General features: G+C 41.4%; 1 protein-coding gene across 14 annotated transcripts in view; it reads right to left on the bottom strand.

Annotated features, from left to right (window-relative positions):
- The window catches only part of PDE8A (phosphodiesterase 8A), a 155,841-nt gene that overhangs the window by 27,883 nt on the left and 100,555 nt on the right, over positions 1 to 27,403 (bottom strand). For all 14 annotated transcript variants that reach the window (XM_021280299.2, XM_065076467.1, XM_065076463.1 and 11 more), the window contains exons 2-14: positions 19,367 to 19,423; positions 16,780 to 16,970; positions 15,597 to 15,653; positions 13,036 to 13,093; positions 11,472 to 11,560; positions 11,164 to 11,242; positions 10,292 to 10,429; positions 4,631 to 4,719; positions 3,311 to 3,362; positions 3,168 to 3,210; positions 2,344 to 2,421; positions 1,124 to 1,194; positions 328 to 492 (exon numbers count right to left, since the gene is read on the bottom strand). In XM_021280299.2, coding sequence (XP_021135974.2) covers positions 328 to 492; positions 1,124 to 1,194; positions 2,344 to 2,421; positions 3,168 to 3,210; positions 3,311 to 3,362; positions 4,631 to 4,719; positions 10,292 to 10,429; positions 11,164 to 11,242; positions 11,472 to 11,560; positions 13,036 to 13,093; positions 15,597 to 15,653; positions 16,780 to 16,970; positions 19,367 to 19,393 — 1,137 coding nt within the window. In that variant the 5' untranslated portion in view covers positions 19,394 to 19,423. The remainder of the gene's footprint in view (positions 1 to 327; positions 493 to 1,123; positions 1,195 to 2,343; positions 2,422 to 3,167; positions 3,211 to 3,310; positions 3,363 to 4,630; positions 4,720 to 10,291; positions 10,430 to 11,163; positions 11,243 to 11,471; positions 11,561 to 13,035; positions 13,094 to 15,596; positions 15,654 to 16,779; positions 16,971 to 19,366; positions 19,424 to 27,403) is intronic.

The raw sequence follows: 27,403 nt of genomic DNA, 5'->3' as shown, positions 1-27,403 counted from the left end.
CTAATTAAGAAATACAAATATCTAGCTATCTTTCTTTCTTCCTTTCCCATCTCTACCTTTCTAAAATGAATCACGCTGAAGAAAGAATTGGTTTCCCTTTCCATTTCTAGCAAAACTAATGCTTCAAAGGCACTGGTCAACTATCTGCTCATTTTCAGAGCTACATTATTAATAGAGGGGAAAAAATCCACCAAAAGAGGTATGCAGTTTGCCCTGAAAATCTGGGATTGTAGAGGCTAAGCACACGCAGATGATAAAGAACAAGTAACCAGGAAAATCAATCAGTGGAATGTTTAGCAATAGCTTTTTGTGACAATATGTACTTACTGTCATTAACCCTCCAACGAGGTCACTTGTGTGTGGATCCTCATCTTTTGTCCCCAGTTGTGGAGAGTACAATTCAGTGGTTCTTAAAATCTCCAAAACTCGGTCTAAAGCTTCTGCAACTGGCATGGGACTGCTTTCTTGTGCAGCGTTGATGATGTTTATTACCTAGTTTAGCATTAGACATGTTTTCAATTTAGAAGCGATTTAAGAAAACAGAGACACTTATCAATTACTATGGAAAACTCATAGCAAATAAACGAGATCTACGACTTTAATCCACATGTGGGAGAATCAAACTGAAAGGGATGTTAATAAAACACTCATGTTTGCTACTGGCTCAGGGAACAAGATCCTGGCCTCAAAGAGAGCAGTCTTGTTAATGACTTTCCTGCTCGAGGCACCGCCTCAAAATGTCTCTGAATGGACTTAATATACCTTCTCCCATTTGCTTCTCTCAATTTATTAACGAGCTGATTTTTGCCAAATCCTTGAATGGTTTCAGAAGGCAGTTTACAATGCCTAAGTGAGAAGGGGAATCTCTAGTCTCTCCTTCATGGTGACAAAAGCCATTGAAAAGGGCCATGCAATGGCTGACACTCTGCTTAGCAGGCTTGGGAGAACTTTGTTCAGAGCCTTTGGCTTTTTGGAGCTCCAGCAGCAGGCACGGGGAATGGGCCAAGAAGTTGCCCCCGAGGCCAACACTGCCTCATTCCTCAGTCTGGCGCTGTAGTGGGGCCTTGTGTCCCAATTTTCCAGTACAGCACAGGTGACAACAGCTCGTGACAGCGCACATTACCTTGGTGATGGGTGCTTCGATAGTCATGGAATGTATCCTGGCCATAGAAGAGTGACGCCTTTGTGAGCTGCCTGTGTGGGAAACAAAGCAGAGTTTGTATCCCGATTTCAGCGACAAGGCGAGACAGAAGGATTCAGACAAGAAATCTTAATTCATTTCCTGAACTGCTTACCCTGCTATGCACTTCGGAGACAATCTATAGCAGAATGCATACACATGCTTGTTATGCTGGGGATGCACAGGTGCAAAGAGAGGCTTGCTGAACTGCTGATATCTCAGATTAGAGATAAGTAGCTGTAACAGCCTGGCAAAATAATGTTTGGTGGTTTGTTTGTTTATTTTAACTATTTAAAATGTTCAATTGAAAACTCAGTTAAAAGACTATAGAGATGCGTGTGTATATACTGTCAGGCACAAGTAGGTAACTATTACACTTAGGTTATTACAGGGTACGTCTACTTTTGCTGCCTGATGCAACATGACAAGATGTAATTATTCGGCTTCCAAGCTGAGGTGAAGCTCCTTTGAAGTGAAGACAGCAATACAAAATTGAAACAGCAAAGGTTCTGGCCAATTATTCATTGGAAATTGAAAAACAAATTTTTTGTATCAGTTAGCAATTTTGGTTCTGCAAAGAAAAGGCAACGATGGGATTTTTCTGGATAATTACGTTGTGCCGTCTATAAAATGCAGACACGTCTCTGTTACTCTTTGTGCTGAGCAGCTCTGAAGAAGAATCAATGCTATTTTTGCTATATTGGAGTACAATTGCATTCTCATTGCCACACGTTTCACTAGTGTGTCCCCTAGACTGCCTAGACTGTAATGACGTATACTTGAACAGAATCATGCAAGTATCCCAACACAGTGAAAAGAAAACAAAATTAATAAGAAAATAATTATCAAGAGAAGAGGTAAGACCTGCAATAATTTGTCAGGTTTAGAGGTTGACATTTGAAAGTATTTGTGTTGAATTTACGAGGTCTTCTGTGCAGGACGGTAGATGATTTGCCTTCCATTCTCCACTGGTTCAAAAAATGACTCAAAGTAGTTCAAGAGCAGAAGACGGGGCTATTTGACAAATGTGAAGTTGTTCATGAATTGATGACTTGATATTTCATTTGTGTGCATGTGTATATATACATATATAAACACATACATCTTTACCTATATGTGTATGTATGTATGCACATAGAAATCAGCAAACTTGTTTAACATACCATCACTCCCTCGTGATGTTGTGGATCTGACATCTAGTGATCCTTTCCTCCTGTCCTTGTGTCTGCAAGTCTGAATATCTGTGGAGAAAATGATATTGTACGATGGCATTAAGTTGTGCCTAAGATGTGTGTTAAAGGAACAGAACCTCAGAGAAAGCCTGATGGCGGCCGAGTGGCATTTACCACAATGTTTCAGCAGATGAGAGCAAATAAGAGCTCCTTTTTAAACTCTCACTCAATTACACTGTCATGAACCGAGTCACGCTCCCCGGCTCCCTATCCTGGTCCTTTAGGGACTCCAACAGACACAACCTGGGCTACCAAGGCTACAGTTAACAAGTATCTGCAGCGCGGATGCCGAGGATCTCTTAACTGAAGTGTTGATATGCGGGATGAGGGTGAATGGTAGTGTTGGTCATCCTCATTTCCACCCACACGCAAATACCCCACCAGACAGGTAAAAGCAATGCAAACATAGATGCCACCAGCTACAGAACAGCCATGGCAATGTGATGACTAGACGGCATCCTTCTTATTTCTAATGACACTCAATCCAGAAATACCAAAATACCAACTTGGAGCCCTGCTACTGCTTTGTGAATGGTGGGTGGCTTTATATCACTCCTAAAGCAAATGAGGTAGGTAGAGAAGGCTTGTGTTTACTCTCCTGCCTCTTGAGCTGGATTCCCAGCTTATCACTATCTCAATAGTACTGTTCAGACTGTCCTGCGCAACTGTGGTTTTCAGTCAGATCACTAACAACAGGCTTTATTCTCTCCCCAGGCACTTTCTCTGCTTATTAAGACAGTAGAGATGTGTCATACCTGTCTGAGATTCAGCCTGAACACGTTCACATGTCTTCTCTGCCTGCAAATCGGTACGAGAAATCCAGTTAGTCAGAACTTTCCCACTAGTTTGTAATATTTAGGGCTCAAACTAAAGCAAGCATAGCACTATTTTCACTTACCTTATTGTTGTCATTGCACAGTCTACTAATTGACACATAGTGTCTAATCTTTCTGTAGGCAAAAAACAGTGTGTTAATTCCCATCCAAACCTCAGCTCTAATTCAGTGCTGATACATAAAATGGGTAAGACCAACTAGTTAATAGAGGACAAATCCTGTTCTGGCTGGAAGGCTCAGCTAGGAATGGAAAAAAAACCAGTTCTGCACATGATGGGGAATATAAAAGGGAAGCATCTTTTGCAAAGATTGTCTCTTATACTCTGTGCTCGCCCCACCACACCCCCCAGCTTCTTCTGGGCTACTGTAGCCCAGGTATGATATAAACAGTGCAGTCCAACCATCAAAACCTTCCATTGGATTTAGGGATAGAGCAACCAAACTGAAAACTACACCCTTCATTACCAGGAAACTTCTAAGCCAGCTTCAAATGGGCTTAGATTGTTCCCCGAGTAGCAATGTATGTAACACGTATCGGTCTTACAAGCTTGGAATCTTAAGCTAAAATATGTTTTGACTCTGTTGATGGAAAGTAGAGAATGTGAATTACTTCCAAGGATTAAATCAACCCAAACCCCGTTATTTTCAGGAAGTATCTCTACAAAGAAGCTGCATTTGGTCTTTTCTTCATGAAAACACCCATTTCTAAAAGATTATCTTGGCCAAGTCTGGAAGATAATGTGCTGTGCTTTTAATTCATTATTTAATTAACGATCATGTTGCCTTAGAGGGCTTTGAAGCTACTACTGCACGAAATCTGATCCACTTTTCCAATGTAGTATAGAAGGACTCATCACAAATGTACCAGTAACTAGCATACACCTGTGTGCTTCAAATGCTCTATTTGGGGACCAAGTGGAAGTCGCACAAAAATCAAGACGTGGTTGAATTTTGACCAGGATCGAAGCACACAGTGCAACACAGAAACACGCTGCAACAGGCACGAGTAGGTGAGCACGGGGGGACACAGCACAGGCGCACGGTGGAGTGGGACGTAGGTCCTGATGTTCCCAACACAACACATGGGAAGAGAGGAGGCTGCACTTGCACTGCACACGTATTAGGAGATTAAGAGTCACAAGTGAGCACATCTGGATCTTTGGCTCCTTTTTGGGAGAATCAGGAGAACTTCACTTGCTCTGTACACAGCATGTAAAGTAGATGTTTCCCCAAGGAATTAAATGCAGAGGTCTGAGGCTCCCTTCCTTGCATAAGTTTCTCTTAAACTCATTAACAAGATAATCCAATGTCTGCTGAGAGCAGCTGAGCTCTAAACTGAGCCTTGATTCAGATGTAAACCATGGCTTTAGCTTTCATACTTACCCTCCCTGTCCAACGACAGGTAGTATCTTCACATTTTGTTGTATGCTATCTCCATTTTTCTTTTTCACATAGTACATTCCTTGCCATTCCTGAAAAAGAAATTCAAGTGAAAGGAAGTTCAGATAAAACAGGAAGAGCAGCTGTAGCTTCATAGCTTTTTTTTTCATTGAAAGCCATCTTACAACACAAAACCAGTCAGGGTTGGTTAAACTGCGCTTACCCTCTAATTCCTCCCCTGCAAGCAACCTTTAGGTCACCGTGTTGCTGCCAACGCACAGAGAACTTAAAGAGGGACAAATATCATATCGCTGGTTAACATTAAATGTACCAATGACTAAAAGTGCTCTGGTATCCTAGCGCATCGAATTCCCACACTGCCAGTTCAGTCTGAAAAAGAGGTAAAGATTTACCCTGGCTTTTTTAAAGCAAAAGAGAGCCTACTAGAATAGCTACTGTGCCTCCCATCTGCTGACCTCCCCTCTAAAAGCACTCCGGTTTCAGGACCGCATCTAGGTAGATTTTTGATGTATCAGATCGCCAGTATCATAGGTTTTTTGCTAAAATTCATAAATGGAAAAAAAAGACAGGGTGGAAAGGAATTTTTTCTTCTGGAAACAAGGCATTTCTTTCTAGTGCAGAGCTTCATGTTCCATTTCAGTGAGACTCATGAAATGTCCCTTTCTCCCAGTCACCACAGCAAAGACGCACACACCATGCTGACAGCCCACCCCGGGTCTCCCTCACCTGTGCTGCCTGGACCAGAGCTGCCCCTCACACGGGTATTTAGCAAAACTCGGGGAAAGCAAAATTTGGGAGCCCTGGGTCTCCCCCTGTTAGAACCATCCAACCAGTCCTCTGTAACCTGGCAGCTGACAAGATTTCCAATTTTGCCTACACTTTTCCACCCCTAGAACAGTTGTTGGTGGTCTTTTTTAATACACGCATATTTTGATCTGGGCATCTAATGAATACCACATGATTAATGAGTAATTGATTCTGCATTGCATATTCACTTAATATACACTACCTGTGCCAACTGCTGTCTTTCAGTTGACTTCAACAGACTTTAGAACAGATCTTACAAATGTATGTGAAAATATCCTTCATGAGGCACATGATACATATTTATTTATGTTAGGCTGACAGATCTTGCAGTGAAACAGGCCAGAGCACAGGTACAGAGAGAACAGTTTTGCATTTATGTTGACGGAGCCAGCAAATCAAGACTCCAGCCCACAGAGAGCTGCATGGTGACAGGCTGTGCAGAAACAAATATGAAAGGCTTTTCCAAGGATATGTCAGAGAAGAGAACTGAGCACAGCAAATGGGGAGGCGAGCATAACATCTTCTCCTGTGAGCTGCATGAGGAATACAAATGAAGACAAAGCAACCCACAAAATCCAATGCTCTCATAACTAAAAGTATGCATATCAATAGTTTCCTGACAAGCAGAGATGAGGAATCGATCACTAACGCAGGTAATAAACCCGGAAAAGGCACAAAGGGGTGAAGTCACAAGGTACAGATCGGATAATTCTCGCATTGCAAATGCACCCTTTTCAAGGCAGGTTATTGTGTTGCTCGTAGTCAACAGATTGTTTTTTCAACCTGTGAATTTCTAAAACCTGCAAAACCGTCGCAGGAAATGCGTGAAGGAGAAGATCAGCAGAATCCTGAGAAATAGGATGTCCCAGCCAAACTCCTGCTGGTAGGTAAAGTTCTCCCAGGGATGTTACTTAGACATATTTTAAGAACGCCATATGCTCTCTCGCAGAGCCTCTGTCAGCAACCCAGACGTGCTGTCAGTCAGGCTCATCATCACGTCTACGTTACAGCCAGACAAGTACAGCGATCAGCCACTTCTGCATGCTGGGATTAAACGCTGAGTAAAATCCATACGTAGCAAAAAACCACCCCAACAGTTTCACCCTTTATAGAGTGAATCAATGCTGAGGTTTCAAACTTCATTAAGCAAGCCATGGTATGCATCTATCCACTGAGCACTCACGTAATGCACCGTGAGTAATCCCCCGGTTCAGCCTTCCTTTTGGATTGAGGCTTCTTGCGTTAGACAGATGGGTCCAGCAAGTGACTTATAGAAAACGGAGCAAATCAAAATAAACACAAGATGCCATGAAAACAACCTCACAGAAAGTAAGGCTGAGTTAGGAAGGAATTGCCACAGACCTTGATCATGGAGCGTGATTGCTCTCCCAGCCTCTCAGCAAAGATAATAAGCAAATAATTCCCAAGGAGTGAAGGGAATTGCATGCCTTGTCTGCTTCACTGCTACCTATCCATCTCGCTTCAGAAAAAAAGCTTAGATAAACAGCTTTGTGTCAAACTGCAGAGATCAGAAGCAGCAAGAATTACAGTCAGAACTGCACATTGCGTCTTAATGGATGTAATTCGCATCATGAAACAGAAGAATTAAGAAAGTACAACTTGTTTTTTAACTTCTCAAGCGTGGATGGGTGAAAATGCCTTTCGATAACGCTGGCTTCTTGCAAATTGCACCCAGCTGTAGTAACAAAAAATGAACTTCCAGAGGTTTTTTAAATTCACTAAGAGAAACAACATCCTGACCCAAGGATCCCAACGTACTACGCAATTGGCAATTTTTGTGTATAATGCCTATGAACTTTTGTTTGGATACACTGAACTTGCTCATAGCGCTGCGTATGTCAGGGAAGAGGGGAAATGCTGTGAGAGCTCATTTTCCTAAATTCCATCTAAAGACTAGAGTTTCCCCAGTGTCATTTCTCCCTGGCATAGTTTGCCCCATGTGTAGGTTCCTGAAAGTCTAGTTCACTGCGAACCAAGCACCATGTAGGTGGTTTTGTGATACTTACAGCAAGGCAACTGGGGAAAAAGGGAAAAATTAGACTGCAAAAAGGAATTGCAGTGAAGTAATCCAGAAACTCTCTCTTCGGGTTTATTCAGCAGCTTCTGGAGAGCTTCTCTGAACGCAAACTTCAAAGTGGATCAGAAGCTCAGCCTGGCATGATCTAAACATACAGGGATTACTTGAGACGCATGTTTTGTTCCAAGCTCTGATACTGGCCTAGAAGGAATAAGGTATTTGGGAAAGGTAATTAATCTGCCTTTGATTTTTCTGTAAAATCAAAGTAGTGATACCAGCTGCCATGAAAACATGTGGAGATAGCTGAAAGTTATCAATTATACTGGTAAAATCACTTATATGATTGTCTGTGGTAAGTTTCCCAAACTAGACTCATGAAATAGCTTTTTTCAGTAAAATTCCCTTGCTTCATGCCTCTTTCCCTCACATATACAGAATACAAGAGGGATCTCACTTTCTCTGGCTTCCACTTAATTGCATTAGTCATCGACCTCCAAAGGCATGTGCCTCGGGTCCAGGTTTTGCCAACAACCAAACCAGGGAATCGGTCTTTTCAATTAAAGATACAAAGAGATCACAAGCCTGAGAACGACACACACACCCTGTCAGAATGATCCAGACAAAAGTCAGGCACCTCTGACACTGCTGTAACACCTTGGCATTAATGATTTCCAACTGAAGCAACTTCAAAGGGCCGCAGCATTTCACAAGTTGCTTCACACAGTTAACCTCTACTCACAAATATTTCCTGCAAGAATTTAATTTGCAATTCATTTCTCTATTAGTACGCGATGTAAGGCTACATAGATTGCATAATAGAAAATGTTCCAAAGGGAAATACAAAAAAACATGTAAACAGAATATATCCATGTTTAAAAGTGTAGGCTGTTCCATATAGACAGCTTTAAATAGGCAGTATTTCATTAGCCCTCACAGTTGCAATTCCTAGAGCCGGCAGTGAAATAAGTGCAAGGCAAGAGATGGATTAGGGTTAGATTTCTATCATTCATGGAGTAAAATATATTTCTGTTATTAAAGACATTTTTATCAGCAAGCTAAAATATTAAAAATTTGAACGCTTCATATCTTGAGAATCGATGTTGTGGATTTAAAGCCTGACACGCGTAATGTATTTGAATTATTATTCAATAAATACTCACGCATAATACCGGTTTTGTATTACACACATTTACTGAAATAATTTCAGTCAGTCAACAGAGGCGTGAAGCACCTTAATCCAAGCTACTGTCTAATGCTGGAATCTCTTCCAAAAGGTCAATACACGTAGAAACAAGCGACACATTCTTGTTGCAATGCACATGCAAACTGCACGCAGCCGGAGCGCAGCTTCTGTTGATCAATGTTTGCGTTACTCCCCCTGATTTACGCATTTTGACTCATCGTAACTTTGCATCGGTGCTTTCGCATCACTGCCCGGACACACGGCGTGTGCGATTCACCGGAGCAGCTCCCTGCCCTGTGTCAGCAACACGGCGCTTCCCCGCGGACACCCGGGATGACCCGGCTGGGTCTGAGCGTGGGCCGTGATGCATCTGCAAACACATCCATTCCCAAATCTCTCTTGTTTTCTCCGTGATCACCTTCCGGTGAGGTATTATGACATGTTCAATGACAGCTCCAGCAGGACAGGGAACTGCTGGAGAGAGTCCAGCGCAGGGCAACAAAGATGCTGAAGGGAGTGGAGCATCTCCCGTGTGAGGAAAGGCTGAGGGAGCTGGGGCTCTGGAGCTGGACAAGAGGAGACTGAGGGGTCACCTCATTAATGTTTACAGATATCTAAAGGGTGAGTGTCAGGAGGATGGAGCCAGGCTCTTCTCGGTGACAACCAGTGATAGGACAAGGGGTAATGGGTTCAAACTGGAACACAAGAGGTTCCACTTAATATGAGAGAAACTTCTTCATGGTGAGGGTGGCAGAGCCTGGCCCAGGCTGCCCAGGGGGTTGTGGAGTCTCCTTCTGTGCAGACATTCCAACCCGCCTGGACACCTTCCTGTGTAACCTCATCTGGGTGTTCCTGCTCCATGGGGGGATTGCACTGGATGAGCTTTCCAGGTCCCTTCCAACCCCTGACATTCTGGGATTCTGTGTGTGACACCAGAAGCAGTTACATCTCATTGTCAAAATGCAAATGAAAGCTCCTGGATGGATCCCCACACTACAGCAACAACAGTCCCAAAGGAACACCATGGAGCTTCCAGGCAAACAGGAATGTCTCTGGGTAACAACCTCCCTTGCAGGCAGCTGCGCCTCCTCCTGCACTTCCTTGGTGCAACCAACATTTCTAATGGAAATCCATCAGACAGCTCCCATGTCATTAGGGAATAAAAGATATTGGCAGCTGGCACTGCCTATAACTGTCGAGTGATACTGCGAATGTCTCTTCTGATATTTTCACATTCTGAACTCGCAAATCATTTTCCATATTTCGTGCTGAAATACTTCAATGTGGTTCTTTTCTCATTTATATCACACTGGATAACACGTGCATCCATCCCACCCCTCTTTGGTATTCCAACACCTTTTGCTACATACAGCATATATTATATACAAACACAGCTAGTCGCTTATTTTCATGTAGCTCTTTCAAGCAGGAAAAAAGAAAGAAGCCCCCAAAATGAGCATTTTTTACTTTACTTTACTTTTTACTCTTCTTGTTTGAGTAACAAAGCTGCAAATGCTACGTGTCTGTAAAGCTGCAATTTGCATCATGTGTCATCCCTGGACAATAATAACTTATATAGGTCGCAAATTGTAAGTGACACAATGCTATTACTCACCTTTCCTATCTTTATGCAGGAATTAATAGTATCTAGGAAATCAGCTTTTTTTTCATTTATAGGCACTTCTGTTAATTCCTTTCCTATCAGTTCGCCTATTTGATAGCCCATCACTGTTTCAAAAGCAGGATTGACGTACTGTGAAATAAAAACAAACAAAATACCGTTCAACAGAGCACTTAAAGCACAACAGAATTCCTTTTGGTCTATTTGCTAAACCAAGGGATTTCTTTCTCAGCCTGCAATAAATCTCTGCATGTGCTGCTCACGAGAGAGAGGCCTTCGTTTCTCCTTTGTGAAGCAAAACAGGAATGTCCATGCTAGAAGAGTCGCACAGTTTGTGCACATGAGCAAAGGGAGGGAAATGATGGAAAGAGGCAAGTATTGCACATCCACAGAGTTCAGACAGACAAGACAAACTCCTGAAAAATGAGCTCTGTCTGTTCTCAAACCTATAAACCTCAAACCTACCTCAGTGCCCTAAAAACCCACAAATTTACATAAAACATCCATTAGATTTGCTTTTCAAGAGCATCAAAGTAACATACAATATCTTGAGAAAAGAGTGCACGCAAGCCAGGGGCTGCATTCATTCATGATATAAAAGAATTATTACACACAATAAAAACAATATAGTAAATCCTTACGTATCCAGAAACAACAATTGCCCTTAAAAACAACTTGATTTTTGCAAGATATTTGGAATGAAGAAAATTCTACTCAACAGCTAAACTCATTCCAGTCTTTTTAGAACCATTGAGCTGTGTTAGATTCTTGTACTATAAGAAAGAGTAAATGTAATCATGGATGAAATAAAACACAATCAGTCCACAGAGCAATTTTCTGTCCTTATAAAAATAACTGGAACAAACCTGTATTACGTGGTCTTCACTTGTGATCTCAATGGCTTCTTGACTTTTCTCTAATGCTGTAAATAATGAATTACATGCCCTGGACACAAAAGAAAAAAGGCATCTGATTAAATTTAATTTAATTACATTTAATCCACGTAATTCTTATTGTATATGACAATAAGGTATTGCAACTCCATACTGACTAAAGTTGTACTTTAATGATTAACGTGTTTTCTTCAGCTAACTGACCTTCTGTAATTAACTACAGTACAGTAGGATGCGTCTGAATCGGCATTTTTTGTTGATGATGTTTTTGGTAAAATTACCTTAGTTTGAATTGTGCCCGCACCTCTCCAAATTCCAGCTGAATCAACTCATTGTAACAGGCCATTATGTTAGAATTTTCTACATATCTCTGAAAATAAAAGGTCAGAAATTTTTCATTAATACACATTTCACCACTCGAGGGTGTGAAACTCCATTTTCTTTTGCTCGATAAAGAATTAAAAGGGAGTGGATATGCCAAAAATAAACGTGTTGTAACACAAGCAACATGAGAAGATTACTTTTTTGGACTAGTAAAATTTTTCAGGTTATTGTAGTTTAAAAAAGTGACAGATCCTCATGGCCACAAGGATTGACCAATCTGTTCATTCTCTGTGATTGTCAGCCTGACCAATATATAAAATAATATACTCTTAATGAAGTTATATGCTTTCACGCTACTTATTGAAAATAACAGTGAAAAACTAAGGTTGTGCCCCAAGTCATCAAAATTTGAGGTTATTAAGAGTTTCCAATTGCTAATACCTCAAATTGTATACACAGAAGAAAGCAAAACTTCCTGACAAATATACATGCCATTGGACACAACGATTCATTTTGGGCCTTGTATAGCAATGACCTGAATATCTTTGATGTTCTTTTAAAACATCTCATATTTACCAGGTACGAGCCTGAATATTAAATCCTTGTTCACGCTAAACTCCCACAGACTTTGATAGTTTGGGAAGGAGGACTGATTATCAAAAGTAACCACATCAGGGTGCTGAAGAAGATTCTCTGCGCTTTGCTATCAGTCCCATCTCCAAGGCTCTGATCCATAAATAATTTGGAACCTGTGTCGATTGCTTATGCGCTCACTGGAATGACACTGTATACGTAAGTCCTTTTATTTTCCAGCTAGCATGTCTAGCATTTCCCGTGGTAGGACCTTACTACAAATCAACAAATAGGTGCAAACGGACTGCGATGGGGCAGCAAAAAATCTGGTGAGCATGCAACCGAATACTCCGAATCACACTGTGAATCATGTCCATTTTTGTTTCATTGTCAGATTAATGCAATCACTTAAGTGACACACTAATAAGCACCTTTCCTGCTTAATTGAAATAGTTGCCAAGGAACAGATTCAGTGTAATACTTTTCAGGTGCCTCCAAACAATAGGTAATAGCACTTGACAGTGTCTGGAGCCTGTTTACAGATGTGAATTGGCATCTGGTAGAAGAGATTTCCCACAGCACATTCTGGTTTTCACTGCAAGCTGCTCCCTGCTCTGGTCCTGTCCCCAGTCGGTTTTGTCAGTGTCTGCCTTTGAAGCAGAGCATCAAATACTTACTCTGAAATAAGTGTATGAAGCAGAAGAGTCTCGGCACCACTCCTTGTATTCTTGAAAACATTCACCTGCTTAGTGTTACTCTAATTCTACTGGTGTATAGTAGTTCCAAATCGGGATATATATATAAATATAAAAGAACAAGCAGCACAAACAAGATTTACAGGTTGGATTACTGACACAGACAGTCACCAACAGCCAAACTTCTGGATAGTTTCTTGCCTGGTGATTTTGCAATATCAAAGCAACTCAGCAGAGTATAAAACATACATACCCTTGTGAAGCCAGCAGAGATCAGGGGCAGTATTGATGACTCTTCACGATCAGCATGCCTTTTAAAGAAGGATGATAAAGGCGGAGATTATTTCTGTAATCAACTGAGACCAAATTTCACCAGCCATTGACATACCTGTACCCTAGATGTCACACTAAGGCCTAATATGGCCAGATCCTTATAGCATCTACGAATAAAACATATTTTTTGTGTTTCGTCTTTGGCAACAATAAGCCAAAATGTTATTTTCTTTTTTGCATGTAATGATCTGCTTACATCACAAAAAACTAATGCTTCAAGAAAACAAATTAATTAGCTAGATAGTTGGACTAGTCCTCCTTTTTTGGTGCTGGATTCTTCTTGTTTACACTTTCCCTTGTCTAAGATGCACTTGAAAGTCCACATGGCCAAAGTTTTAAGAAATTACTTTTATCTGAGTTTAGGTTAGGCTTAGAGTCAGGGTTAGGGTTATGCTTAGGTTAGGGTTAGTTTTAGGGTTATGTTTAAACTTAGGTTAGGGTCTGGGTCAGGGTTATGGTCGGGTAAGGGTTAGGTTAGAGTTAGGGTTGGGCTGAGGGTTAGGTTAGGGTTAGAGTTAGGCTTAGGTTAGGGTTAAAAGATTTGATTAAAAGATTTGAGTGTATAAAATGTTAGGTTGCAACTCAACATGCCTGAATGAAGATGAATTTTCTTGCACCGACTACCTGGTGCATTCTAATAGGTCCCCTGGGGATGACATACTCCACTCCTACAATGAGATATCTGAATCACACTATACTAACTATTAAAAGGCACTCCAATGTACGTGAATGTACGGCTGCAATCTGGAGGAAAGGCCATTATGTTAAGTTTCTGTAAATGGGCAGATGGAAGGTGGTCAAGTTTAGCAGATGCCACAATAATTTTTAGTTATGTGTGACATTTTGCATCTTGTGGCACCTCTTGTTTTTGTTTTCCGTGCACTTGTTTCTTATGCATGAAGAGAATGACGTACAAAGTTTGCCCAAGACTTAGAACAAAGGAAAACCTCCCCATTCCTCATGCCGGCGATCTGGTAACGCTCCATCCCAGAAGCAAAAAGAACGAGGACGGACAATCTGCAGGGGAAAGAGAAAACCAAACCCAACCCAACCCAACGAACAGACATAAAAACACACAACCAAAAAGAATCCAAACCATGAACTGCAGGAAAATAAAGACCCTCCATATGCTATTGGCTAAGTGTCAGGCTTTTTCACAGATAGGCTTCTTGCAGCAATAAAAGAGATGCGTGAAAGGTCCCTGCCAGTGAAATCCTATGCGGCGACTTGAGAAAGCTTGTGTTCAGCACATGGGAACTTGACACGGTCAACTCTGCCCCAGTGGAAGGCAAACTCGCTTCTGAAGCTTCCAATAGCCGGGGATGTCAGACACATCTGAACAGCGTGAGAACTCAAGCTTCTGAGATATCGTCACCACAAGGGGCTATTACCTTGTCACAACACACAACGGGAATGTCTTGAAAAGACCAAAAATGAAGTGCAGGGAAAAACCCCTTTTGAGCAACTTTCTAATTGTGAGTCAGCAAGCGCGGCTTCCAAACTCGCCCCAATGTGGAGAGAAACTGCTGGCCCACAGCCCCACGGGTGTTGCTGGTGTACATGAGGAAGCTCTTGTGTTACTGTTTGTTCTTTCCTTTTTTCCCTCTTTTCTTTTGCATTCGTTTGATGAGACACAATTCTGATTGTAGAAGCACCAGTTACCATAGTCAGAAAACTTCCTGGTATAAAAACATTAAAGGTGATGTTGACAATAGAATCCCTGGAAATGTTTAATTAGGGTCTTTTGTTCACTAGAGATGGTGGTGGAAAATGGATTTTTAATGGGAAATTTAAACACCTCAGAACCGGCACACAGAACAAATGCATTCAGAGAAACGCGCATTCCCCAAAATTGTACTTTAAGGAAATTTTCTGTTTAATTTCAGATTAAATAGATTTGTTACTTCTACGTTATTTTATTATATATAAGTAATGATTTCAGAGGGAGGAAGAGGAAAGAAGTATATGTACTGCTTTACTGAGATGTCATAATATAGCCTATTTTTAAACCTTCCATGGTCAGATGCTACTTTATACTGATCAGATTGCTCTGTATCTTTTTTAGCAACTCAACAGACCTCCTGTTTGTGCCGAGATTGATCAGACTGAAAGACAGACCAATAAAGGTTCAAAGTGTTGTTTTTATCAATACGAAATGCAGATCTACGGGGCAGATCCACAGTTCCGTGCGTGATGTTGCAGAGGTTATTTGAAATGTGCTCCTAAAGCCTCCAGTGACCAGAAGAGGGGAAGGAAAAACAAAGCAAGCCAATCAAAAGTGAGACTTCATTAGTAAAAGCTAGAAACCAAAAATCCCGTCCCAATCCTGCGGCCAAGGATGGTGAAAACTCATACGGTATAACACATTATCACTAGTACAGTGAAAAGTTCCAGTTCAGCTTCTGTAATGTAGTATTTACTTTTCCAATGCTAAGATTTACATTTTGTTGATCACGTGAACGCAAAGATATGAGTATTTACCTTCGTACTACACCAATAATGACTGTATTTTCTGAGGGTTTCGTTGTTCTGATAGACCTTTAAAGAAAAAGCAAGATCATTTAACCTTTTTTTTTTAAGTTTGCATTTCAGAAAACATGACTTTACAGAATCTTCGCATGGTACTTTTATTAAAACATCTCTTTTAAAGGCCTTAACGACAAAACAAAAATCAAATCCTGAGCCTGATGGACCACTAAGAAAGGAGAATTAGTTTAGCAGCGTCTGAGACTCACACAGAGAATGTAGGTTAAACCTCAAACACTCTCTATGGGAGAACAGCAACAAATCTCCCCTCTGAAACAGCATGTAATGGACTTGTTCGAAAGACTGGGTCTCACTCATTTAAGGAGCATTTTACTTTATTTTGGGACAGAATCATAAAAAAGTAACAAGGGGAACAGCGCTGATGTCTCATCTTAGGCTGACGAAGATCTTATCCAGTTACTTTAGCAAGAAGAGCCTTTGTCCCAGCGCCCCAACCCACCGAACCCCGGGGACACTGTCTGACCCCATAGACTGGTTTTCAGTCTGGACACGTTCCCAAGGGGTATTTCACTGGAAAGGCACTGAAATGAGGCACCGCTGCCCGTCTGGGCTCCAAAAAGCAAATCCTTTCCCCCTTTTTGCACACTTTACAGCAGCTCGGGAAGTATTTTTGGAATCAGTCTGCAACTTTGCTCTTCGTAACAGATTTTTAAATGTTGTAGGTATGGAAACGTGCACACAAAACACAGCCTATTTGGATCTGGAGTTACTCAACAGCGAGTGACATTTCAAAAAATCCAGAACACTTAACAAAGTGAATGTATTCATTAAATTGCTCGGTGGCACCTGCGATCTTTGCAGTTAATTTAATGTGTAAACAGGAACAACGTCGTTGAAAAAAAAAAACCCAAACCAAACCCAGTACACTATGGGAAGAAAGTTGTAAAATGTGGCTCCACGCCAGGCTGAGCTTCATATATCATAGCACACAACCAAAAACGCTGCAGCTATCAGATGGAAAGCACCGAGGTAACATTATTTGATGCTGCCGGTGGACATCTGTCCAAAAAATACCAATGTTCAACAGATTTTATGAAAGGGTCATATAAAAGCAAAAAAACTTTGATGATGTGTTAACTATCTAGCTGAGCATTAATCACACTGAAATGGTGCTTACCTGCATAATGCTTCTGCATCAAAGTATCTGGAATGTCTATGGTCAATAATGATAATGTCATGGTGTTTATCAAGGAAACATTCTAGTGCCGACTCAGGTGTCCTGGCAATATTACATCGAAACCCAGCTTTCTCACATGCCCAACAGAACCCGTTACTCTGGTTATCTTCTTTGGCAAACACTAAAAGTACCTGGGTTAAAGACAGACAGTGAATCGTTACAAACGAATCATACATACCCAGTAGGTTCTGTGACTTTTGCTTACTCTTGTTTTTGAAAGCCACTTCCAAGGCTTAATCCATTGATTTTAACAGAGTTGCTTGCTACAGATTATTGCTTTTAATAATTTTCTGTATACAGAGGTGTTTCAAGTGGATAAAATATTCTGCTAGAATTGTTTATATCCACAAGCTTGGGAAGCGGCGCTCTCACCATTAGCTACGAAGAGAGCTTAGGCAATCAGTCGAGACTGGATACCTGCGTTTCAGACAGTGTATATGAAATAACAGCAAGACTACTTTTCTTCACTGAAATTGTCTTGCATAAAACTGTTTACCTGGGTTTTATTTCTCTTGCCAGGATAATTAAAAAAAAGCCATGGTTCACCTCACGTGAATTAATATTTAACGGTGCTTCAACAGCATGGTGAAAAATGTGTTTTCCTTTCAATCTCATCCTAGTTCCACAAAGTACTGCACGTGGCTCACTCTGCAGGGTCTCTGGAAACTACAGCCAGGCTGGTCAAGAGGAATGCACACAAGGCTCAAATCACAAGTGATACCTCTGCATATGAGCCTCTGTGACCCCTATGCAAAGCTTGCCATGGGATTTATATCATGGAAGGAGATTAAAATCCACAAGTTGAAGTCAGATCTATGAGCCAGTATTTGCTCTGTCCTAATTTGCTGTGGAATTGCCAGTAACATAATCTCTCTAAGCCTTTTAAAAATCAATGCAATGCCTACATAACCAAAGTATGACAAGGCGCAATTCCTTCTAAAATGTACTTAAAATTCTAGAACTGAATATGGCACAGAAGATAAAGTCTACCAAGGAAGACTGACTCTGATGTGATTGTGCTTTGCATCAAGATAGTATTTTGTAGAAGAAAATTTCTTTTGCCTGAAAGAATACACAGAATGGGAGACTATAGATGTACGTTAGTGTTGATTTTGTGGATGACTCAGCACACGCAGATTTTTGGGAAAGATGGATAACTAGAACAGCATTTGGTCTATTGTCCCAAGACACCAATCTTTCAGTAATTTAATCAAACCACACTTGGATATATGCTTTGACCAGACAATAATGTAAAGCATGTGTAACTTGCACCCATCCCACTGCCGTTTATCTTCTGGGTGTTTTTAAGGATTCCAGCGCTGGTTACACTTTGGACCAGGTTGGTGGAATGCCTACCAGTAAATCTTAACATTTCCATGTAGCGCATATTTTTGTAAGAAGGAAGGACTTTGCACTCATTCAGTTTAGATTCCTTTTAGAGCAGCCTGCAAAACCGTTTGCAAAAACATGTCGTAGTTTGGGCTATATATAGTGAAGTTAATTTATAACACTCTTTAAGAACGGAAAAATGGTTTTCAGCAATAGCACAGAAAGTCAGCAGGTCTAAGCTGTATGACGGAATCTGGCACAAGTGTGATGTTGTCTAACTTCTCCCCTTCTATCTGCCAGCTGGATTATCAGGATAAATTGGTAGAACTTTAGAGTGGCCTATGACTGGACAAAAGCAATGCAATCATTAATAACAATCAAGGAGGCGGAAATATTTGAGGTATGTTTCCGATTTATCCTTGGGGAGCAGCTGGATGAGGCTGTCCCAAGATCTGATGCCATTACCGTCTGTCCTGACAATAGCTCAGGAAGATACTGAACTGCAGTTCTTGAAGACAGACATTGTCAAATTACCAGGTCCGGATTACTTTAACTCAGGAGCTTTTTAATTACTGACCAAAGAACATCTTGGATTAGTAAAGGTTCAGTATGTCTTGGGATAGAGGAGAGTTTTCAGACAAAGTCCAAAGGTGTCGTGTATCTGCAAACCTCACACCCATCCCAGTCAAAATAAGGGGGCAACTGACATACAACCTTTATTAATAAAAAGATAAAGGAGGATGAATTAATCCCAGTCAAAAATGTGTAACAAAAAACATACTTCGCCAAGATCACTTCATGTCTTTCGTGATGATACCGGAGGTATGGCTGATGTTTGTAACGCACCTTGACAGGACATTTGGCTTGGTATCATTTTGATGAGATTCTGATTGAGAATTGACTACCAATAAAATACAAAACAAGGCACACACTAAATTGATTACAACCTAACTGATAGCAGAAAGAGCTACAGATATCTCTATTTTTATGAGCTGAGAGATGTTTGGAGAAAAGAGTTCGGCAGGATTTTTTGGATAACACATGGAATATCGTGATAAAAATCAGTTAGGTGGACAATTATCACCTGACAAAAATGCTTCGTGAAGGTCTCTATACCCCAAAAATTCCAGGCATAAATTTCAAGCTAACATCTGTAATGTTTTAGAAATGAAGCCTTCCGTTTGGAGTGCTGTATTACCTGAAGTTGATCTTGATGAAGTCTCATAGGGCCAAACTGCACATCTGTTACTGGTGCCTAGAAGAAATAAGAAGGGATCTTATTAATATATATACACCTAGGGAACAATCAAAACCAGCTCTATTAGAGAAGATAGTTCTTATTTACTGCTGTCTCACAGATACATTGCTGTCATTATGAGGCTGCTTCTTCATGAGGGTCTTTGTAAATTTATATGATAATCTGCATTAACACAGTTAGAAATCAACAAACTGTTCTTCAAGTTTTTTAATCGTTATTTTCAACATAAAGTAATGGATTAGTCATGAGAGTCTGGTGGACAGATTGTTATTTTTCTGTATCCTGTGTCACTCCAGCTGTTCTACAAAACACGGACATGTTTAAAAATGGTTTCTTTTCAAGTCCCAAAGAGCGTTGAACCTCCGGGAGAAAGGCAAAGATATGTAACTCTGCTTTTAGGATTTCACATGTAGCAGGTGCCCAAGAGTGCTACAAAACCACACTAATTTCACCTCTCCAAGGGCGTTTTGCTGCATCCCCTCCTCCCGCCCAGCCCGTCCGGGGAAGGCTTCGGAACTCAGGTATTGGTGCTCGACGATGCATTTATTCAGCATGCAACCCCGCTCTGAAAACCCTGCAAAACCGCTGTCACATGTGCTTTCTGCGTGCCAGCGATTCCTGCACTGGATTCTGTTCAAGTACAGCCGGCAAACAGCTCAGCTCAGGGTGCAAGAACCGAGCTGGGATCCCTCCGCCTGTGTCACTTCAAGCAACGGGGGTCAATGACCACAAGAGCTGTTTGTCACCACTGGTTGTCTTTGATACAATTAATCATTAATCCGTCCTGAACATGAATGACTCTTCAATTGGTATGGGATGGACTTTTTCAAGTAGTTACATAAATACAGAGGGAGATTCCACAGGATAACACAGGTCTGATCCTTTCAGAATTTCCACAAGGCAAATATCTGCACTTCCATGTGCTTAAATATATTTCTCTTGCCTCAGAAATTAAAACTAAAAAGCAGGAATAACAATGCTCTCGATTCAAAATGGGAAACGGAGTCCAAGCAATGGTCCCTGGAGCTACACAGACTCTGCAAAGGCAACTGGAGTAAACCAGCAGAAGTAAATTGTTATTTGCAATGCAGTAAAGACATCTTTGGATTCATATGTACAAAGATCTGCTGAGCACACAGGTGGCATTTTCACATTGTTGTTTTCCAAAGTAAAACCACACTTGAAGATCAGATTTATTGCTTTGCAGCCTAGAATTTTTCCAGTAAGTAATTTTAAAGAATCATCAGCACATCCCACAGAAAAATCTTTTAGAGTTACACGCTCCATTCTTTCTACGGCCTTACTGCCCCATTGCTCGGCCCTCAGAGTTTCTCATGTGTGATTTTATTTATTTATCAACTTGGAAATCATCACTGCAACATTAAATCAGCAAGAAAGATGAGTCAAGGAAAAATGGTCACATAGCACCTGCAAAAACAAGCCAGGAGCCAGTGTTTGCCTGTGTTATTTAAGAGCGCCTCTAAAAGCTGATGTTAAAATGACATGGAGGGGGTTCAGATTTACTCTCCGTCATTCCGGATCTGATCGGCTTAATTTAAATACCTTCTAGTCTTTTTTTTTTTTTTTGTCTAATTTTAAGACCAAAAATCTCTCGAGAGTGGGAAGAATCAAGCTGCTTTATTCTCCCTTGTGGCCCATCATCCAATTATTTAAAATCTGCACTAGAAAATAGCAAATCCTTTTGCTGATAATGCCGGTAGGGAGTCCAGCTCCTTGCACCCCATTTGTCAGGCCAGCACAGCCCTTGGACTATCAGTCTCAGTCCAAGCAGAATTTTAACAAATCAGATAAACCCAATATTGCCAGTTATTGCTCTTCAGATGCCTCTTTCTTTTTAATGGACTGAGCCTGAAAAACACTTTTCTGCCAGAAACCTGTGGCCATTTGTACACTGAAAATACTTGTCTATGCACCATTTAAGCCTAAGTTACAAGGACTGCCCTTATGACATAAACTATCTTGTTACACATTAACTTGCTGTCCTGAGTAGAAGAAAAACCCCGGTCTGCATCTCAGCTGGAAAATTCTGGTGAACTCCAGTTAATTCTTAATCCTGTTGAAATCTGCTCAAATAACTTGATTAATCATTTCACCTTTCTGTGTGCTGCTGGGAGCGCTGAGAAGTAACATACTGATTAAGTACTGTGTCTAAAAACAAGGCTTCAGCAGGGATTAGCAGAAACTCTCAACTATCGGTGAACTAAATGAGCTTTAAAAATACCTCTAATGCTGCAATCTTATAACAAAACCAAACCCAGCCAAAGCTTGCATGTATAGCAACCGCACAAGCACAACTTCTGCTACATCCTTCCTGAAGTTTCTTTGACTACTTGAAAAACAAAGACCCAATTTTCAGATATGACCTATGCATGTGAGAGCCCTCCGGGCAGGCACAAACCCGTATGAAAGTGTGTGAGGAGACAGAGAGGTAGAAACTAGTTTTAAGTTCCCAGAATCGATCCTGAGAGAGTTGCGCCCCTTACCAAATTGCTGCTGACGCAAACTTCATGAGTAGGTGCCCAGCATAGGTGACTGGGGCAAGACCCGAGCTCAGGACACTTTGAGCATGCTGGTTATGGCCTTCTGAAAATCCTTCCTTGGCCAAACAACCGTAGAGACCAGCCCATAATCTGGATCCAGGGACCAAACCAAGCAGATGGCAGGAGGGTCCTGCTGCAGGTTTTGGACAGCACAGCCCAATGCTCGAACCAGCCCGGGAGCGCAGGCTGATGCCGGCGCTCATGCTCTCCAAGACACCTAGAATAGATGCTAGAATAGTTTGTAACACTAACTGCTCCTCGGGCTTTTGAAAATGCAAATCTTCTTGGCTCATCTGTGCTTGCACAACTTCCACAACGGCTGCAGCTCAGCGTCCCTGGGTCTGGGGAGCGCGAGATGCCTGTAATAGCAGGCTGCAGCTCAGCAACTACTCGTTAGCTTTAATTGCAGACAGCAGCTCAGTTACTGCAGCGGCAAGTGTTTACAGCCTCTGCTTGGAGACACAGCAGATAATCAACTCCAGGCTACTTTAAATGCTTACACACAACCATTGCAGCCATTTTACATTCTCTGACCTGCTGAACTACTGCTGGTAGCACTTATTTTCCCCCAGATTTGCCTTTCTTATTTAAACACTGTGTTTTCAGTACTGTTGAGCCAGCATGCCCCAGGCACAAAGTGAGATCCGTCCCAAGGCAATGGCATTAGCTACACATATGATAAATGTCCATGGGTAAGTCTTCTACTGGCTGCCGTGTGCAGCTTAATACTCACTAGAAATCATCTGCATGTTGTAGCAGCTAAGTTGCAAACACTGAATTTGCTGTGAGAAATGCTCTGTTTCCATGTCCAGAGACAAGTGAATGTTTGGTAAATAAAAACAACTGAAATAAACTTTAAAAAGACAGACCCAAGTGACTGTGACTGTCCTGATTAAACTGCAACAAACTCAACGATGACCTGATATGACCTGGTAAAGTACTTCTCGCTATGAGTCATTCTTCACATTTCACCAGAACAGCATCTACAGGAATGCTCTGTTCATGGTTGCTGGGTTGTTTTTCTTCTCTTCCTACAGCTAGAAAAACTTTAAATGAACTTGCTCAATGAATAAACGTACAAAGGAAAAAAGGGTGGAAATAAAGCCAGCTTGATCCACATGCTCCCTTGTGGCTGGCGTGTGGGACACTTCAAAGCAGGCCACCGGTCTCCTATTTGCTAGAGGTCTCGTATCTTGGCTTTCACCAAAACGCCTCTCTCACCAGTTGGAGAGCAAACCTCCTAAAAGGGCAGAGTCAGCCCCCAGAAAACCTTTGGGCTATTAACTCCCATGCAATACTCCTGCTATGGAGGGGCAAACACGTTCCTTCTGGAGGCTGATTTTCTTAAGTCACTTTTGCTGAATGGATTGCAGATGGGAAGTGCTGCTTTACAGCTAACATCCAGGGTGAGAAAGCAACGATAAAATAATCCGTTAGTAGTTTAACACTAAATAACTGCCTCTTCACATAAAGATTTCATCCTCAAGGTTCTGACTCCTTCTAATACATAACTACAACGATTAGACTCTATCGCTGGTCCTAATGGACTACGGCCAGCAAAATTCATCATTTTATGCCGAACAATATTTTAAGACCTCAGAAAAAAGTGTTTTATCTAATTTTAAAATATATAGTTAAGTTTTCTACATACACCAGGTACATGATACAAATCAGCATGAGCTGACTCATCACAGCAAGATTTGACCGTCTTGATCATCAAGATGTGCTAAGAACAACAGGATGGTTAACATAAACTGAATTTTGATAATTCTAAGAAAAACAAAGGGATGAATTTCACAAAGAAAAAAAAAATATCCTTTTTCTTAACCTGCTGTTTGAGGCATAGATTTATCACCCCAGAAAATGAAAGCTCAAATGAACTCATAGATTTATACCATACCTTAAACATTAACTGTTTCAGGATCTATTAACAGCAGACCTTGACAGCACAGTTTTGTTACAAACACAACATTGACACACGTTAGGTACAGTGCTGTCTGAGCAGACCTTCCTAACACACACACAACCGCTCAGAGCATAAAATTCAGAGCAATTCCACCAAAGAGAATAAGCTGGATTTACTTCAGTGTAAATGAAGTGGGAGTCTGGCCCTGTGCAGCTACTTCTTTTGTTGTCTGAAGGCCGCAACAGTTCAAATAAAGAATACGAGGGAACACATTGTCCAAGGCTTCTGCCTTTGCTCAACAGATTCAAGGATAAAGGTAAGCCTGGCTCCCAAAGATCCTAAGTCATATGTAGTCAGTTTATTCAAATACAAAGACAAGAGTTCTGAAGAGCAACTAAAATTTACCAAAACTACTGTTCAATCTAGATGAAACCTGTTAATTCCAGCCCCTTGGTATTTTTTTCCTATTTCTGTTTCATAAAAGATGTAGACAAATGTCACAGACTCGGTAATTTACATAACACAGCATTCTGACTCAGTGCAATTTGCTTTGATAAAATCTAGCATTTACATTCATCTAAATCAGGTTCCCACTGATGCATCTCTGTCAACAAAACAATACAGATTTAGATCTATATTACAAGGTCTGGAGATCACCTGAGGTTCTGTTCCAGTATCTCTTTCCGATTATCAATTTTCTGTTTTAAATTGATTCCTAGAAGAATTATCGGTGATGCTGCCACGTTAATGATACAACAGACAGTGTAAGTGATGGGGTAACACACCCTGTTTTCTTAATCCATTTCTTTAGTTTTAGTACCTGTTGTGCACCAGTTTTGCACAAATGAGCTCAAGAGCCAAACTCTGGCCTCTGATTCACATCATTAGCAACACAGAATCTGGACAGCTTGCAGTTTTTGGGGGAAGAAGAGCTTTATAGAGTGTAACGAGCTGCCCGAGCTCTCAAGTCAGGCTGGGCCCTGTCAGCCATGACATCCATCTCTGACTCCGAGCTCCTGAACGCCTTTACCGCTCCTAAAATCCAGCCCCGCTCCCACTCCTCAGCAAGTTGGGGGCAAGTTTTGGGTTAACCCAAGTCTGAAGAAGCCATCCTGAAGATATCTACACCCAGCTGGGCCTGGGATGGCTTCGCTGGCGTACCAGGACACAGTGCAGCCATCCCAGTTTCACCAGGTCTCTCCCAGGCCCAAGGAGGACCCGGCTGATTTTTGGCTACATGTTGGGCTTGCCACACATGCCAACCATTATTACATATGTTTGTTCCTTTGTATTCTGGGCCTAATTCCCCACTGCATTTCTTCAGTGTTATTCCACTGCAATAAGCAAAGCTAAACTGGAACAAAACTGGAGTAATATTGTTGTGAAATCGGCTCGCTGCCTCCTAGCACACTTCCAACACAACTGAGAACACACATTTTGTACTGTTTATAAATTCTCCCCTTATTCATTATAGAAAACTCTTGTTATCAAGCTGCAAAAGCATGGCAATAGCAAAAGTGAATAATTCCATTTTGTTGCAAATAATGAACAATGCTGTTCCAAAATGACTTTTATTATTATTTGTGATGTCGTAAGGCCCAGGTGGCCTCTGGCCCAGACAAGTGGCCGCTGTGGTAATGCTGTACAACGGCAGGACAAAAAGGCAATCAGCATCCCCACCATTGTTTAAGGCCAGAACTTTAACACAGAACACGCTAATAATTTGAGAGATTTTTTTTAGCTCTTGATAGGGTATTTAAGCAATAAAATAAGTGTCGTGCCTACAAGTTAGCATGCCTGCAGCCCTATTACACAGATCTCAAACACGATTTACGATACGGCTCGGTCACTGCAGAGTTATTGTAGGTTTCTCAGGTAAGCGGATACAATTCCAGCAAAGTGACTACACAAATCTCACGCTATGTGCCTCCACAAGAGTTTTCATTTGCAATGAACCACGTATCAAAAAGGGAAGGAATAAATCAGAGACAAGTCAGGAAAAGAAAGTCATCTTCTCATTAACCCGCCCTGACTTTTCTGTCCAAAGAGAACAAAGTTGAATGGAAATCCGTTCTCACATCATTAGCTATTCAAATCTAACGAGTTCTGTTTGCTGAAGCATCTACCTGATTCAGAGATTCCTTACAGACGTGTATGCTACGCAGAAGTACACAGGGCTTGAAATTTCAGTTATTTGTCTGCTTAGAAGAGAAAAAATGTGAATTATGTGTTCCATAACAGTCCTAGAGGTGTGAATACCCTTAACGGTAGACTGTGACCCACGGTGATAATTTTGCCGAATGCTTTTATGACCAGCCAGCCCTGAACTGAAAATGCTCTAGGCCTTCAGCACCTTAAGATTTGAGATGGCTCGCTGACATCTCCATTAGGGTCCCCACTCTCTGATTGAAAGTACTTCAAGAACAACTCAATTAGGGCCACATATGGACAGACCTTTGTCTGGAGACCGTGAGCTCCCCCCACATCAAATCCCTGGGCTGCTCACTAAACCACAGCCAAATACTTCTGTGTGGTGACGGCTTTAAAGCATTTCTAGTTATATCTTGTGCTAAGAGAAAAAGAGCAGCTTGAACGATCTGGCTCGTACTTTAGAAGAATTTTTTAAACCCTGTAATAATGGTTTTCTATACATAGGTTGCAGAAATGGATGCCTTTATCAATGCAAAAAACCCTCTAGTATGAACATTTTCAGCTGTTCAAAGTTAAATGTAGTTTTTAAGCATTTATCTTTTTGGAGAGTCCAGCTTAAGGGCAACACGAATAGAACCGGCAACAGGCAGAAACTTAATTGCTTCAGATAAAAAAAAAAGAGGTCATCTTCAAAGCACTAGCACCTAATTCCATGTCTTATTTGTTTTTGACATAATTCAAGGGCCAGCTAGAATACCCTGCACTTCAGAGCAAATATCCTCCCAAGTCATGCATCCTTGATATTCTGGGATCACTTGCAAAGAAGGGTTGTGATTGCCTTTGTGAGACATCACCTCGCAGGTAGCTGGACAGGTCGTACGTGTGGGTATGACACTGCTCCGAGCTTCAGCAGCTATTCCCCTGTACGCCAGCAGCTCTGAGACCTTTGCGATCAGGACCAGCCACACTCTACCCCACAAAACGCTTTAAAGGCAGCCACCTAAAAACAGTGCATCTAGCAATTCCCAGAAGGCTGAGATGCCTATTTCCTCGCCCTTTTGCCCCTCACCTGACACAAGTCTGGGCCTAGGAGAGCTATAACTGACTCTGGGGACCAACTAACTCCTCATACATCGGTGTCGATACAAAACTTTCAGTGTGCTATCCTCTGTTGGCAGAAATAACCTCTGCTCAAATGCTAGCCAAGAAGACAGAGAAGAAATTGGACTTGAAGTCTTGCAGGTCATCAGTCAAGACAGGTTTGAAACCAGAGCATTAAATATATTGGGGTTTGCATCACAAATAAATCTGGTCTCGGCTTTACTGATATCTTTGTCCAGCTGAAAAGGAACTTCTCAC

The sequence above is a fragment of the Columba livia genome, chromosome 11 (genome assembly GCF_036013475.1).
Source record: "Columba livia isolate bColLiv1 breed racing homer chromosome 11, bColLiv1.pat.W.v2, whole genome shotgun sequence".
In the NCBI taxonomy this organism is placed as follows: Eukaryota; Metazoa; Chordata; class Aves; order Columbiformes; family Columbidae; genus Columba; species Columba livia.
This window is presented reverse-complemented; position numbering and strand designations above follow the sequence as displayed.